Raw genomic sequence first — 16,396 nt, forward strand, 5'->3', positions numbered from 1 at the left:
TTTCGTGGTTGGAAAATTGTGTGCCTGTATTTCTAATATCTGCTACTGGCTGGCAAAGCTCCCCACATCACCTGTCAGGTTGGAAAATTACTCTTGTTTGGTTCAGTTACTGATAGGGTTTATGCTAGGAAAAGCTAAAGTCAAGTGTTAGAAACGTTGAATGAAGTGTTGAAGTTTAACACGAGAAATATCGAAGAGGTTTTAGTTTTTCATTACTTCTTCCATTATTTTCAAATTCAAATGCAAAACTCAAATCATTGATGGAACTTGGCTTGTATTTTGAGTCACTGTTTGGATGTAGGTACTACAGTTTGCAGATCTCTGACATACTTTCAGGGGATATGCTGAGCAACAGCTTGATGTTTTCCTACAGCGAGTGGGAAAAAAACCTGTCAGGCAAGTCATGCATTTTCTGTCCTCAAATTCCTTGGAGTCGAGCCAAGTCCAGTAGAGGGCTACATGGAAATTATCTGCATGCTCTAGATTGGGGTTGTTGCATGAGGATACCAAAGTAGGAGAGGAAATACCATCTTCTAAATTGTTCCCAATGTATTTAGACAACAAGAACAGGTGGACATGAAAAAAATAAATGGTGAGAGACTGGGGAGTGTTAGTATTCGGAGGGACCTAGGAGTCCTTGTACATGAATCACAAAGTTAGCATGGCAAGCACAGCAAGCAGTTAGGGAAGCAAATGGTATGTCAGCCTTTATAATGAAGGAATTGGAGTATAAGATTAAAGAAGTCTTACAGAAATGTATGGGGCTTTGTTGAGGCCTCACCTGGACTACTTTTTGCCTGAGTTGATAATGTGTCTCTTCCCTGCTTCCCTTTTATTTTTGCAGATTAACTTTTGTTTTGTACTATACAATTTAATGTCCTGATCTAAGGATGTATATATTTGCCTTCGAGAGAGAGCAACAAAGGCTCAGTAGACTAATCCCGAGAATGAGCTGATTGTCCTATGAGGAGAGATAATCCCTAGGATGAGCTGATTGCCCTATGAGGAGAGATTGAGTAGACTAGGCCTATATTCCCTAGAGTTTAGAAGAATGAGAAGTGAAACATATTAGATTTCTAGAGGGCTTGAGAGGGTAGATGCTAGGAGAATTGTTCCCCTGATTGGGAGTCGAGAACCTAGGGTCTCAAAAGTCAGTCATTCAGGACTGAGATGGGGAGAAATTGCTTCACTCATAGGGTTGTGAATCTTTGGGACTCTTTACCCCAGAGGGCTGTGGATGCTCAGTTATTTAGTGTACTCAAACAGAGATTGGCCAGTTTGGATAGTAAGGGGATCAAAGGATATGGGGTTAGTGCAGGGAAGTGGAGTTGAGGTGGATGATGAGCCATAATCTGTTGAATGGCAGAGCAGGCTTGAAGGGCTGAATGACCGACTCCTACTCATGCTCCTATTTCTTATGTTCTTATGATTCCGCGACACTATCTGTAGAGTGGCGGGGGCTGGTGTTTGGTGTCCTAGCAACATTTATCCCTTATTCAACAGCACTAGAATTGATTTTATCTGATAATTTATCTTATTGCTGTTTGCTGCACTTTGTTGTGTGCAAAATTGGCTGCTGCATTTCACTACATTGTGGATATGACTACACTTGAAAGTACTTTATTGCCTCAAAAGTGCTTTGGACATCCTGAAGTAAAGAAAGGTGAGGTGATAACAATGAAATAAATAATAGTAACAATGACTATACCCATTGGAGTTTAAAAGAATGAGAGGTAGTCTTATTGAAACATATAAGATCCTGAGGGGACTTGATAGGGTGGATACACGGTGGATGTTTTCTCTTGTGGGGGAGACTAAAACTAGGGGACATTGTCTTAAAAGGGGCACCTCTTATTTTTAAACTGAAAGGGTCTGTAGTGTGTGGAATTCTCTTCCCCGGAAAGTATTGGAGGCTACATCCTTGAATTTATTTAAGGCAGAGTTATACAGATTTTAGTTGGGTAAGGGAGTTGAGGGGTATGGGAGGGAGACAGGAAAGTGGAGCTGAAACCAGAACCATGATCTTACTGAATGGTGGAGCAGACTTGAAGGCCAAATGGCCTACTCCTGCTCCTATGTCACTATGCTCCTGAAAATAATGAGGTACGATATGAATGCAAGTCCCATCCTTTCACATCAAATTAACATCAGAGTCTTGGGAATTTGTTGTCAGTAATATCAAAGCTAATAATGGCAAAAACTGGATCTGATTTTTAAAAAAAACTTTTCATGTGCATTCTTCTTGGAAGGTAAAAATGTACAAAAAAAGAGTTGGAATAAAATGCAAATAAGCCAGAAAGCCATGCGTTCATCGTGCATTATTTCTTTAATAAAATAAGGCTTAAGTAAATTTTATTTCTAGCTGATTATTTTTTGATACGAGATAAAAAGGCACAAAAGAAGAGAACAAGGAATTTGGTTATTGAAGCGGAAAAGGAAATGTTTTATGCAAGGCATTCCTGGACAGTGTTCTGCGAGAGATATAATTACGCGTGCCCTATTTAAAAAGCCCAATAAATAAAACCAGTACTATGAACTTTACACTAACGTATACTTAGCTGATTTGACTGGTTATTTGTGCAAGAAATCAAATTTTTCACTGGTTGCAATGCCAATTTTAGATGGTCCTGTGCAGGACTAAAAATATTTCTAGCCATAACACCTACAATTTAGAAAAAATGTTATTATTTGTGTGTAGAAATTAGAACTTTCAATTTTATAAACTTATAATGAGCATAACAGTTATGCATTTAAGGTATAATTGCTCATGTTGTCATCAATAATTAATGATTTTCCAAGGGTTTTGTCATTGAATTTAGTTGATGTTATCTAGTAAACTGCTTGTGTCTGGAAATAACTCTGTTTATAAAGAAAACATGTATATTTTCAAATGTCAGTGGGAATTGTTTTTATTTCCTTTTCTCCCCATTTCAAACCGTGAGTGATGGATGCTGGCTGAAATGCTACATGCAGTTGATGTGTGATAATGTTTCTGAATGATTAATGATTGAGATGTAATCGTCAAAAGTTTGCTGAAATTTAACCTACATTTGGTCAATAAATAACTAGTATGTTTGAATGTTGCTTACTGTTGTGTTGTGTACTGGCAAAAAAAGAGAAAATATTTATGCTCATCAAGATAAGCATAGTCAGTTCAGGAATGGAGTACTTACAGTTTGGATACACAATACAAGGTACTCGGATGTCAGCTTGTAACGTCATTGGAATCTCACTGGGAACTGAATTGAAACAGTCCAATGCCCTTTCATGTAAGTTCTTTTGATCCACAGAAGTCTTCCACTTTAATAGTCTGGACGATTTAAATCCAAGTCTTCAAAGGATGTAAGGCACTGAAACAGCCCATTTGGTCCAACCAGTCCATGTGGCGTTTATGTTCTATCGAGCCTCCTCCTATTTTTTCTCTACATTCTCTCCACTCTGGGTAAAGAAGTTTCTTTTAAATTCCATATTGGACTATCTTATATTGGTGGCCTCCAGTTATGCTCTTCCCCACAAATAGAAACTCTCTCACTATATCCATTCTTAAAAAAAAATCCTTTCATAATTTTAAAGACCTCAATTAGGTCAACCCCTCAGCCTTTTTTCAAGAGAGATGAAACTCAGCCTGTCAATCCTCTCCTGATATGGATACCCACACTTCTCTGATATCATCCTTGTAAATCTTTTCTGCACCCTTTCAAGTGCCTTCATTTCCTTTTTATAATATGACGACTAGAAATGTATGCAGTATAAGTTGGTCTAACCAAGATTTGATGCATGTTTAACATAACTTCTCTACTTTCCAATTCTATCCCTCTGGTAATAAAGCATGGTGCTTGTTTTTTTTATGGTCTTACTAACTTGTGGTGCAACTTTTAATGATTGATGTATTAATATTCTGAGATCCCTTTGTTCCTCTATCACACCTAGACTCTCACCTTCTAAGTAATAATTGACCTCCCTATTCTTCCTAGCAAAATATACTCCTCACATTTATCTGTGTTGAACTTAATTTGCCAAGTTATTTTCTCACTCTGCAAGTTTATTAATGTCCTCCTGTAATTTGTTACAGTCCCCCTTCAGTATTGACTATTCCCTCTGCCTGCAATTTGGTGTCATCTGCAAATTCAGAAATATGTTTTTGATTCTATGTCCAAATTGCTGATACAAATTATGAACAGCAATGGCCCCAGCACCACATCCCACCTGAATAAGAACAAGAACACAAGAAATAGGAGCAGGAGTAGACCATATGGCCTGTCAAACCTGCTCTGCCATTCAATATGATCATGACTGACCTTGGGCTTCAGCTCCTGCCTGCTCCCCATATCCTTTAATTCCTTGAGAGACCAAAAAATCTTATCTATGTTATCTATCTCAGGCTTAAATGTATTCAACGATGGAGCATTCTCAATCCTCTGGGGTAGAGAATTCCAAAGATTCACAACCCTTTGAGTAAAGTATTTTCTCCTCATCTCAATCCTAAATGATTGGCCTCTTATCCTGAGACTGTGTCCCCATGTTTTAAACTCCTTGACCAGCGGAAATAATCGCTTTGCGCAATCATAAAGAATAACTACCCTTTATTCCCACTCTCTCTGCTTTCTGTCTTGAAGCCACCTAGAAATCCATTCTGGCACTTGTCCCCTGATTCCATATTGTCTTGACCTTATTTATTAGTCTATTATGTGGCACCTTATCAAAGGTCTTTTGAAAATCCAGATAAATTACATTTACTGGATTACCATTGCCTACTTTCTGTTACTTCCTCAAAAAATGAGGTTGATCAAGCAAGATTTTCCCTTTTGAAATCATGCTGACTATTCATTATTTTATCTTTCTTTTCTAGATGTTCTCCTATCTTCTCTCTTTTAGTAGGATTCTATTATTTTTCCTACCACTGATGTTAATTTGCCTGGTCTATAATTCCTTGGGCATGTCTGTCCCTCTTCCTACCTTTGTTGTTTGCTTTAAAATGGACCATGACAACTGAACTGAACTTAAATAAAAACAGAAAATACTGGAAAAACTCAGCAGGTCTGGCAGCATCTGTGGAGAGAAAAACGGAATTAACATTTCAAATCCAATATGACTCTTCTTTGGAGTGGAAGAGAGGTAGAGATGTGTTGGGTTTTATGCTGTTGGAAAGGGGGGAGGGGTAGGTGGGGAAAATAGGAGGTCAGGGATAGTTCAGAGGGCAGGAGGGATTAAATGACAGATCAGGGAACACATGACAAAGGGAGTGGTAATGATAGTATTAAAGACTAAAGCAGGTGATAAAATCAGAATAAAGGTCAGCACTGTCTGACAGCAAAATAGCAGAATGTGTTAATCGCAGAATTTACCTTTTCCCTTTCCAAGTTTCTCACCACTGTTGTGAAATTCCCCTTACCCTGGCATCAGGTAGACAACACTCCCTTCGGAATTCTTCTTCTTGGTTGCAGAAGACATTATCTATCGCTCAAATTATAGGGTCTCCTATTAGTACTACATTCCTTTTTTGCTCTTCCCACCACCACCACCACTTCCCCTATCCCCAGACAGCCTTCTGAGCCATAGTGCCTTGGTTTGCACTGTGGCTGTCCACCAGACAGTTTTCCTCTTTGTCCTCACAAATAATGAGTACATTGCACCTGTTGGACAGAACCAGTGTCTGTGGGATGACTTCCTCAACCTCCCCAAAACCCTCGTTACCTGACTTCCAAACAGTCAACATCCTCCCTTTCTTAAACCTGTTTTTTACCTCTGGGGCGTGATTGTAACCTGGATAATACCATCCAGAAATCCCTCCCTCTCCCTTATATGTAAGAACCTCTCCAACTTACACTTCCAGTTAAATGACTCAGCTGGAGAAATTTAAGACGGCGCCAACTCCGACAGATGTGTTTACTCAGGACAGTTTTGTCATCCACAGATTCCCACATTCTGCAGTCCAGACACACAACCCTCCTCTGCTATATCTTAGACAAGCCATTTTATTTATTAAATTAGTTGATGTTTGTGTTTCATGATTATTTGTAGTATTAAATAGTTTAACTACTGATTCTATAAATTTAATACGGTACTTAGATTTTCCTGGCTCAAGTTTAAACTACTTCTTTAGAGAAAAAAAACTGAGAACTCACCAATACCTCTAGACTTCAGCTCTCAGGTCTCACTGTCTTCTGATCCCTTTCTTGGATTGCACATTGTTTTTTAAATACCAGAGTTGCACCTGTGCTGAATTCCCTCACTCACCAAATTCCACAACTTAAGTACTCTGCAGAAGAAGTACTCCATCGAGCAAAAGTCTCCTGTATTTTACTAGCAAAATTTAAAGATCTGAATCAGCACCTTCTAACCAGGAAACCAGTTCTTGCTAGCCACCTAATTAATGAGCAGCTGCCGCCGGCAGGCAGCTCATTTAACATTGACTAACACTGAACCTTAACCTGTAGTTTATTTCAGTGTTAAATGCTAAATTCAAAACTTGACTAGATTTTAGAAAGTGAGCAACCCTCGGAATTCTCTCACTCACCAAATTCCCTGAGTTATGTACTGTATAGAAGCAGCCATACAAATGAATAGGTCTGCTGCCTCACACATTGTTGCTGTTTTAACTAATGTGCTCAGAGATAATAGCTTAATGATATTACAAAGGACAGAATTGATTGTTCCAAGATTCCAGTGCCTGTCATTTAAATGGTCAAAATTGCAACCTGGCACACAATGCAAGCCTGCATGCAAGCACTGCTTTTTGGTATATTATGAATAGTGGTTTGGAGAGCAATTTTGTTGGAGACTTCTTAAGCAAAGTATATGGGGCAGAATTTTCCGGTCGAGGTGGGCCTGACACGCTGATGTGTAAAATAACGTCCGGCGTGTGTCCTGACGTCATCGCACGCTATTGCGAAATTTTGCTCGGCAGGCATGTGCCGGAGTCGGCTGTGCGCCCACCGAAATGTAAACAGCCTATTAAGACCATTAAGAAATTAACTGAACCAGTTTTGAACGCTGCCTGTCCAACTTTAAGGTTGGCGGACAGGCGAAAAGCCCCAGCGGCCTTCGCGTTTTTCAGGAAACCTCATCCATGAGCGGGGTGAGGTTTCCTGAAGCTTTTATTAAATAAATTTCCACAAGTATAAAAACATGTCCCAACTCATGTGACACAGCCACATGAGGTGGGACATGTTTAAATGAATTTTTGAACCTTTTATTTAATAATTTTAATATTGATTCAATCTCCTGAGGCAGCTCCGTGTCTCAGGGAGATTGAAGCGCGCGAAAGAGCGCTGGCCCCAACTCTTCCTTCCCCCCCCCCCGCCTGCACAGGTAGCCTGAGCGCTACAGGCCGCACATTACGCTGGGTGAGCCTTAAATGGCCCACCCGTGTAAAATGGCGGCATGGAGCCGATCGCGGGTAGTGATCGGCTCCGCGTGCGCTCCCGCCCGGCACGCCCGCCATAGGAAAAACCCTGCCCATGGTTTCCAGAAAACTGTCTTGACAACAAGAGTGGAAATGTAGAAAACTTTGACAACTTTTAGAACAGAGCCTGTGGCAAGAGATAATAATGATTTGGCTGTCATTGTTGTAGCTAAAACTGCAATTTGGATGATGGGATTAAATGTGGATCCTCGGTTATCGATAATGAATGGGTTCCTGACCAATAACGGGTAATTGTGAGCCCTAAATCACCTTATTAATTGAAATAGATGAGTAAAGAGGTGTCTCAACAGCAACATTTGCTTTTGTTACTGCTGCCAGTAAAAGTGGTTGGTTCTGTGAACAGCTGAATGGTCGGCTTCCAATTTTGCAGCCGTGAAACCTGCCAGGGACCCGATGATAGCCAAAATTGCTTCCTATTGCTAGCCATGACACCATGGATATATAGGCAAGTTCTAGGAACAAAGTTTGACTGGCCACTTTAATGTTGCCAGCTCTGTTGAGTTTGACATTGTGGAAGCTTGTGACTGGATCATGAGAGATCAGTTTCTGTTTCCTATCTCATTCACCCGCATAGCTGGGAACGTTATGATGTACTTTGACAAAGCATTTCTGGTTGTTCCTTTTGAGTTTATTATGGGGCTGGTGGCTGAAGTTGCTGGCAGGTGAAAGGGGTATTCATGAATCAGTACACCAGCTGATGGATCAACTGTTGCTATACGGTTGATCTTATGGTCAAAGGAACAGTGAGTGGAAAATAAAGATGAAATACCGGCAGTCTGAATTCTTGTTGGTCTAACAACTTTCATGAAATTTGTATAAAATGACTTTGAAACTGCAATACGGAAAAGGGCATACTGAAGTTATCCTCCAAATGAGCAGTAACCCTAAAGTCATGTTCCCATATTCATTTACCCTCTTTCCTTCAACCACCTATCTGACCTACTAAAAGTTGACAACATTCAAGGCAATTACGAATGGGCAATAAGTGCTAGACACAACATTCCATAAATGATTAAAGAAATACATATGGTCTTTAATCGCTAACTCTCTGAATTCCATGGCCTCTCAACCATCAGGAAAAAAAGTTTCTTCTGCACTCTGTACTATGTCTCTTCCATTTAATTTTAAATGTGTGTTCCCTTGTTATAGACTCCTAAATTATTGAAACAGCTTTGCCCTATTCTGTCCCATCCATCGCAATTATCAACATCTGTATCAAATCACTCTAATGAAAATAGTTACAGATTTTAAATCTATTCTGGTGAAAATGTATTGCATCAGTTTAAAAAGCTTACATTTTATAACTGAAGGGGTATTATGAAGATTAAGTAACATCTCAGTTGTGAGTTATTTATAATGGTGGTCTTTCACACCTAAGAAATGTTCTTTGTTCAATATTTATCTGTGATTCTAGAATCAGCATTAAAAGAATTCAGGAAACCAATTGATACTTTTAATTTCAATATATTTAACTTCACACTTCTTATCTGAAAGCTAATATTCACATTCATGATCAATTTGCAGTTGCAAACTGATAATCTAATGCATGCAGTTTTTGCCACTTTCACAAGCCTGTCATGTGAATGAGGTAATCTTAATTAGTGAACTACCTGACACACTATTTCACAGGATTTTTGTGTTGCTTCACTTCTTTTATCAAGTCAGCAGTGTTTTCTATACTTGTGCTATATCAAAAGCTTGTGAGCAAATAATTAAGTGTTGTGTTAAGTAGCACACCATATCAGGGGATCACTAAAACACTAATTAAGGTCTTAACTGACAGGAATTGGATTTGTCTAAACTTATAAATTTAATTCACTTTATGCCATCAATACGCTTTAGGTGGGCATAATTTCCATCAGTTATAATAAGTGGAGTGTTACTTTGAAAACCACAGTGTTAAAAGACATTAATTTTGTACTTCTACCTTTTAAAGCCACCAAACAAAGACCCAAAGGAAGAAGGTGTAAATAGTCTAGAATGTGGGAAAAAGCCACCACCTCCTCCATCACCACAACCAACACCACCACAGCAACTGATACTACCTCAGAATCAGAACAATACTGCCACTAGCAAACCACAGTCAGGTAATAAGAAAAACTGAACTGGAATACAGTAAGTTTTTATTTGATTGTGCACTCATTGTAGTGTTAAACTGATACAGATATCATAGCTTCACATAAAATAATTAACAATAAATATTTCAAGAGCAATAGTTATTAGATAAAATTTCCTGTAAATTTAAAATTTCCTGACTACATAGAAAAATTATGCCATGGCAGAAATGTTAATTTTTAAAAGTTAAAAATGGCATTTTATGTTTAATATTTATATTGATTTAAAAACTGAATAGCACAGCTTGAAGTACATATTCAGTGCAATAAAAACAATTCCAATTTGAGTGTATAACTACATGCATTTATAATTGACAAAGCAGCAAATAAACATGAATGACGGTCATGACTTAAATTGCAAAGCACGCAATTTCTGATTTTATTAAATGTTCAAAATAATTAAAACTTTGACAGTGGCTAGGAAGAAGAAGAGAAAAATGGGAACTTATAGCCTGGCTCCTAAGAAGAAGACCAAACTGCTAAAACAGCGCACCGTACTTGAAATGTTTCAGAACATGTCACAGTCTGCATCTGGCATGCAGGTGGGTCAAGAAAGTGTAAGCCTACTATATAGGAATTTTTCCCATCTCTATTTTGGGGAAATCTATTACATTATTTAAGCATAAGTATCCCCCCCCCCCCCCCGAATTCTTTAGTTCCATTGTCTTGATTTTATGCTATTAGTCATTTTAGATAAATTCCAGTATACTTTATGAATGGTGAATATATTAATGATTTTGTCAAGTGAGTATTAGTTATTGGGAGAAGCTCTACTGAGTTTATGCCTTTTCTAAACCTGAAGAGAGGTTATATTTTGCCTATCTGAAATATAAATGCTGTGCCCTCAGTTAGCTACAAGATTGAAAATTCTATGTGACGACCCAAAACACGCCATTTCCTTTTTGTCATAACCAAGGTACATTACTTTGTCTTAAGTTTGAGGTAGAAGTTGCTTTGGATGAAAATCAAAGGTCTTTCTTAAATTTTAACAAGTTTGCATGGGAGTTTGCATTTAGTATAGTATAACAGAATGAACATGGGTCTAAAAGACCACATTGCTTGCAATAAAGCAACTGCAAATTGTGAGCAAAATAATTGTCATCCAGTCATATCGATACAAAATTTTATGGTCTTGACGTTTTCTTGCTTAACTTATTTTTGAGACAAATGTCTCCATTTGATACAAAACACTAATTCAAGAAATGTCAGTCTTCACTGGAAAATGAAACTTGGACATAAGTTGGAAATAGCCATGAAAATTAATGAAAAATGTAATGCCATAGGAATTATAGTAACTCTTAAAACAGTCACTTAATCAGTATATTTTCTTCTCTCAGATGTAAGTAAAACTGAGTGAAAGTGTAATTTTTGCCTACCTAGACTTATCAGTGTAGCCTTGAGACCTAGCTTTAGAATTTCTTCTCTATCTCTTCATGTAGTATCCTCAGTTGTCTGACGGTTGCTGATCATGGCTCTCCGCACACCTTTATCTCCAGTAGTCTTTTCATTATGCCATAATGTTTCAATGGGGCAAGCAGAAGAGGCAGGTTCCAAGAACTACCTCAGCCAGTACGGGCACTGAACCCATGTTGATAGCGTTATTACTCATAGTGCAATCAACTGAGCTAACGGTTGTACTTAGAATTCCTTATCCATGCAAAATTAAATAAATAAATTCCCCTACATAACTAATGCTCACCTCCCTTGTATCCTATTTGCCCCAGTATCACAGGATAGAACTAGATGCACATTCTTCAAGATAGTTGAACTACACCTTGCCTTTCTCCACTCACCCAATGCCTTAGGTCTCATCCCAGATGAATAAGGGCCAACTTCCACAGGCAATGTTTAAAATAAAAACTCAGCACTTCTTCATACCCTCCAAATACATGACCCGTGACAATTTCTCCTAAATCATGAGAATGATATGGATGAAAAGGAGAACATATATTCTTCTTCAGTAAACACATGAATTGGCCCAGTTGGAAATAATTAACAAAAAGCCTTTATTTAATTATTAACATTGAACCAATGGTGCCATATTTGTGTCAATTACAGTTAACTTTGGTCTTGGAACCAAATGTAGAAGTTTTAATCTAGATTGGTATAAAATTGCTGATAAAGCAGGTTTGAACCTTTCTGACAGTGTAGTGGGGCACTTAATACACCAGATGGTGCTGTGTTGTGTTAGAAGGTTGCATAGTGAAAAGGATAATGATGCTGGTATGAACAAGGTTTTGGAGGAATTATGAAAAAAAATGTCTAACAAAACCAGTTCTGTCCTTTTTAAAAGCAGCCCGAGGCATGAGTAACTTATCTGAATGGCTTGAAATCACTTGACCAACGTGAAATGGATATACTTTTATATATGTGGCAAAAAATGAATTCTGATTATGGTTGAAAGTGTTAACTAACTGCACTGTGAAAAGATGGATTTCAAATCTATAGCATGAAAATGCTGCAAAGCCATCTCTTGAATGCATTGTATTTTATAAAAGAAATAATGAGTGAAGGTAAGGGCCAAGGCTTGTAATAGAGGATATGAGGTAGAAAAGAATAAGTGAGAATACATGACAGATCAGAACATAATTAGGTAATGTCAAGCTTGGGTTTTAAAAGACTGAAGATTCCAGATATATGCAACGTTTTTGACTGCATCATACATTTGAAATGTTGTCCTGATTTTTACCTCTTTCCTCTGTATTGTAGGAACAGAAAGACTCTTCTAATGGTGTCACTCAGAACATTAACGGGGAGAATGCTGACATATCTCAAGATATGGAGTCCGAGGAAGATGAAGAGGAAGATGATGAGGAGGAGGAGGAAGAAGAAGAAGAAAAATATGGTGTTGCAGACCATCCAGATTCAGAGTTATCCACAGACTTTGGAGGCACTGACAGCATTCACAAAATGGAAATTTCTAAGAAAGTATGTACTTGGTGATGCTCATGCCAGTTGATTTCCACATTCAGGGACATGTTACAACGTGGAAGAACTGTATCTCTGGGGCACCACCAGTCATTGCACAAAATAAAGTTCTTCCTCGTATCCCTTGCCTGAAACTTTAAATCTGTGCCCCCTGGTCCTAATACCATCAGCTAGTGGGAACAGCTTTTCTTTGTGTATCTTATCTAAGCTTATCATAATCTTGTTTACACCACTTTTAGTTCTCCCCTCAATCTCTTCTGCTCCAAGGAGAGAAACCCCAACTTCTCCAAACTAACTTTGTAGCTGAAATTTTCTATTCCTCGAGCCATTCTCCTCTGCATCTTAAGAGCACTCACATTCTTCAAGTATTGTGGTGGCCAGAATTGGACACAATATTCTAGTTGTGGCCTAACCAGAGCTTTATATAGATTCAGCATGACTTCCCTGCTTTTGTCTCATACTTATTTTATTCCGCCGTGAAACATTGGGATTAAGTATTGTTGCTAAAATGTGTTTATTTTACACACGCACGCACTTGCGCACACACACACATATATATTTATATTTATAAATTGCTGTGCCTTGGACCTGATCTGCTCAATAACTGAACAAGTTACTTCTGGCCCCTCTCAAGTAGAAAACGTTATTTAAAAAAACCCCTGCTGTTTTGTAAATGTAACATAATCGGTAAGCGAGAACTTCTATTAAAATCCATATAATTGTTCATGTTTCAAAATCCTTTTGCAGATTTGCATCAGACTTGAATGTTCTTGAGTGTTGCTGAAAAAAGAGATATATCTAAGCTTTTTATCTTGCAATTGCAAGAACACCAATATATACTGTATTTGAAGGGAGTGCTGATTGGTTGGCAAGTGACGTTGCCATGGGGAATGCACCACTGATGGTGACTGACAGTTAACTGCCAAACATTGTTTGAAATTTAAACCAGGCAGCTTGACCCTGATTGGTCAAGACATTGCCCTGAGGATTGAGTCAGCAAATGGCAGTCACTTATTTTGTTTAGCTGAAACAGGACGCAATGCCTGTCTGCAAAGAGCAGGGCCCTGTGTATTAATAGATGTAGCTTCCAGTACGTGCCACATTGCGAGCTCGACTGACTATCTTAAATTGGTTGTCAGTGTAATTCTTAGCACATTGTTAGCACATGTTCTCTTTGGTGCTAAAATATACCAAGTCAAGTTTAGATATCTAAATAATTTAAGAGGCATTTGATTTTTCATTCCTTAATTGTGAAAGATTGTGGCAGTTTTTTGCCCCTTTGAAAGAAAGGTTTACCATTTATTTGGTGGCTTACCTGTGATTTCTTTACACATGTTTTTTTTCATTGTCTTATATGACATTTTAAATGCATTGGAAGATTATCAAAGATTACAGTTAACTGCAGAATTTTAAAATTTTTCTCTACACAGGCTAACTTGCAGACGGAAGAATACGATCCTGAGGAGGATCAAGACTCTGACCTGGAGGAAGATGATGATGACTTTGAATCTGATGTGGTGAGTCATTTGTTCTGGAATTGCAGTTGTTTAACTGTTTTTCTTTGACTCTGTGTCTCAGGCTACTTTCATAAGTGAGCTTTTGTTTCCTATAATCCAGAGTGTGCATTTAACTGCTCATCATCACAGTAATTTGCTACAAGACCAGAAATATTAAAAAAAAACATTTTTTTTACTTTCTGGCTCAAATCATGTACTTGCATGATATCTCCTTTCACATCAGATAGCAATGGAGTCAACACTTTTAGTAGACAGTGGCTTAGGCTGTGAACTGCTTAGGCTGTGAACTGTTAAGCAGATTTATTAAATAGTAAATAGATAAATTAGCAGAAGCAGTGATGCATTTGTAGATTTAGAGTAGTTATATGTTCCCTGAATGTTAACCTTAATTGGGTTTTTGTTCTCAGTTATCCATGAAATTACTACTTGGCCTTTCCGATCTCTCTGTTAGCTTCAGATGAACTTTTCAATTCGAACAATACAAATTCAATAGAATACTGGTGCAAATGAAACTAATATATATATTTTATATATATAAAAAAAACCCAAAAATACATGTCTCAAGATCAGAAGTGCTGTCAATCCAACACTGCTAGATCTAGAACTCTCAAAATGTTTATATTAGCAGTGAATAGCTTACCCCCTTCATCACAAAACACAATGGGCTAAACTTTAATTTATAAAATGGGTGGGTTTGGGTCCCGTGGTTGGTGTGGGCGGGGGGAAGGGGAAGGTTGGGTGCTGGGGGTTAGTGTCGGGGTGGCATTGCTGTGGCGTGGTTAAAGTTTCTTTTTCGTGGTTGCCACAATTGTGATTGTGACTATTTTCTCAAGTTGTTTATGTAATTTGCATCAAAATGTCACTATATAGTTAAATTTAGATCATAAGGCGTTAAATCCATTGAATAACTATGCATTAGCGTGCTCATTACATCTAGATTAAGCACTTGAAGAAATATCATTTACTACAATTTTAAAAATTTGTTCTGTGGATGTAGGTGACAATAGTAATGCTGCATTTATTGCCCATTTCTACTACCCTGAGTGTACAATTTGGCCTTGAGACAATTGTAGTTTGTATAGGCATTTCAGCAGTAAACATTTATGTTGGAATGGCCCCATTTATTGGAGTTCAAAAGTGGGTGGTGGCTAGAGAGCCTTCACCTTGAAGAGTGATGGTCGATTTGATTGGCAGCTTAATTGGTTACTCTGTGAAGACCAGAGTTGGGTGTCAGAAGTTAAACTGTTGGGTCCCTATCCTCTTAAGAAATAAGAAGCAAAGAAGTGTGTGTGGCCTGGGGCAGTAAGGATGCCAGGCCCAGATAGTGAATGGGTTGTCTTCAAATTTAGGGATAACCAGTTTCAGAAATTTCTGTTCCGAAGAGTGCAATTAGCCTGCTAGCAGGGCATTATGGTGTGTATTGTTGTGTGGAGTGTTCGCAAATTGAAGTAAAAGGGAATTTAATGTAACCTATTTGTTCACTTGGAGAAGAAATCAGTCAACGTTTCGAGCCCTCATGGCCCTTCAGCAGAACTGAAGCATAGTTTCAACAAGGGAGAAATATAAATTGGTTTAAGGTGGGTGGGGGGGAAGAGACACATTGAGGGTGTGGTGTGAGCAGATAATCAAAAGATGTCAGAGACAAAAGGGTCAAAGAGGTGTTGAAGGTGGTGGTCTTTGTCTGAGAAAAGTGCTAATTAAGAATGCAAGACAGGATATTCAAAGTACAGCTCTAGTGGGGGTGGGGTGGAAAGACTAAAGGTTTTAGTTTTAGATTTAAAAATAATGGAAATAGGTGGGGAAAGAAGAATCTATATAAATTATTGAAAAAAAAGGCGGGTGGGGGGGGGAAAGAAACGGGGTGGGGATGGGGGGAGGGGGAGTTTAAGATCTAAAGTTGTTGAATTCAATATTCAGCCCAGAAGGCTGTAAAGTGCCTAGTCGGAAGATGAGGTGCTGTTCCTCCAGTTTGCGTTGGGCTTCACTGGAACAATGCAGCAAGCCAAGGACAGACATGTGGGCAAGAGAACAGGGTGGAGTGTTAAAATGGCAAGCGACAGGGAGGTTTGGGTCTTTCTTGCGGACAGACCGCAGGTGTTCCGCAAAACGGTCGCCCAGTTTGCGTTTGGTCTCTCCAATGTAGAGGAGACCGCATTGGGAGCAACGAATGCAGTAGACTAAGTTAGGGGAAATGCAAGTGAAATGCTGCTTCACTTGAAAGGAGTGTTTGGGCCCTTGGACGGTGAGGAGAGAGGAAGTGAAGGGGCAGGTGTTGCATCTTCTGCGTGGGCATGGGGAGGTGCCATAAGTGGGGGTTGAGGAGTAGGGGGTGATGGAGGAGTGGACCAGGGTGTCCCGGAGGGAACGATCCCTACGGAATGCTGTCAAGGGGGGTGAAGGGAAGATGTGTT

The 16,396-nt window shown here is 38.8% G+C and overlaps 1 protein-coding gene across 14 annotated transcripts in view; it reads left to right on the forward strand.

The window, feature by feature from the left end:
- The window catches only part of LOC144685612 (histone-lysine N-methyltransferase EHMT1-like), a 181,047-nt gene that overhangs the window by 75,292 nt on the left and 89,359 nt on the right, over nt 1–16,396 (forward strand). For 12 of the 14 annotated variants that reach the window (XM_078550304.1, XM_078550306.1, XM_078550301.1 and 9 more), the window contains 4 exons: nt 9,363–9,513; nt 9,955–10,082; nt 12,250–12,468; nt 13,899–13,985. In XM_078550304.1, the coding sequence (XP_078406430.1) occupies nt 9,363–9,513; nt 9,955–10,082; nt 12,250–12,468; nt 13,899–13,985 (585 nt within the window). The remainder of the gene's footprint in view (nt 1–9,362; nt 9,514–9,954; nt 10,083–12,249; nt 12,469–13,898; nt 13,986–16,396) is intronic. The other 2 variants (XM_078550313.1, XM_078550312.1) reach the window with 1 other exon arrangement.

This window comes from Cetorhinus maximus, chromosome 10, assembly GCF_964194155.1.
Source record: "Cetorhinus maximus chromosome 10, sCetMax3.hap1.1, whole genome shotgun sequence".
Lineage (NCBI taxonomy): Eukaryota > Metazoa > Chordata > Chondrichthyes > Lamniformes > Cetorhinidae > Cetorhinus > Cetorhinus maximus.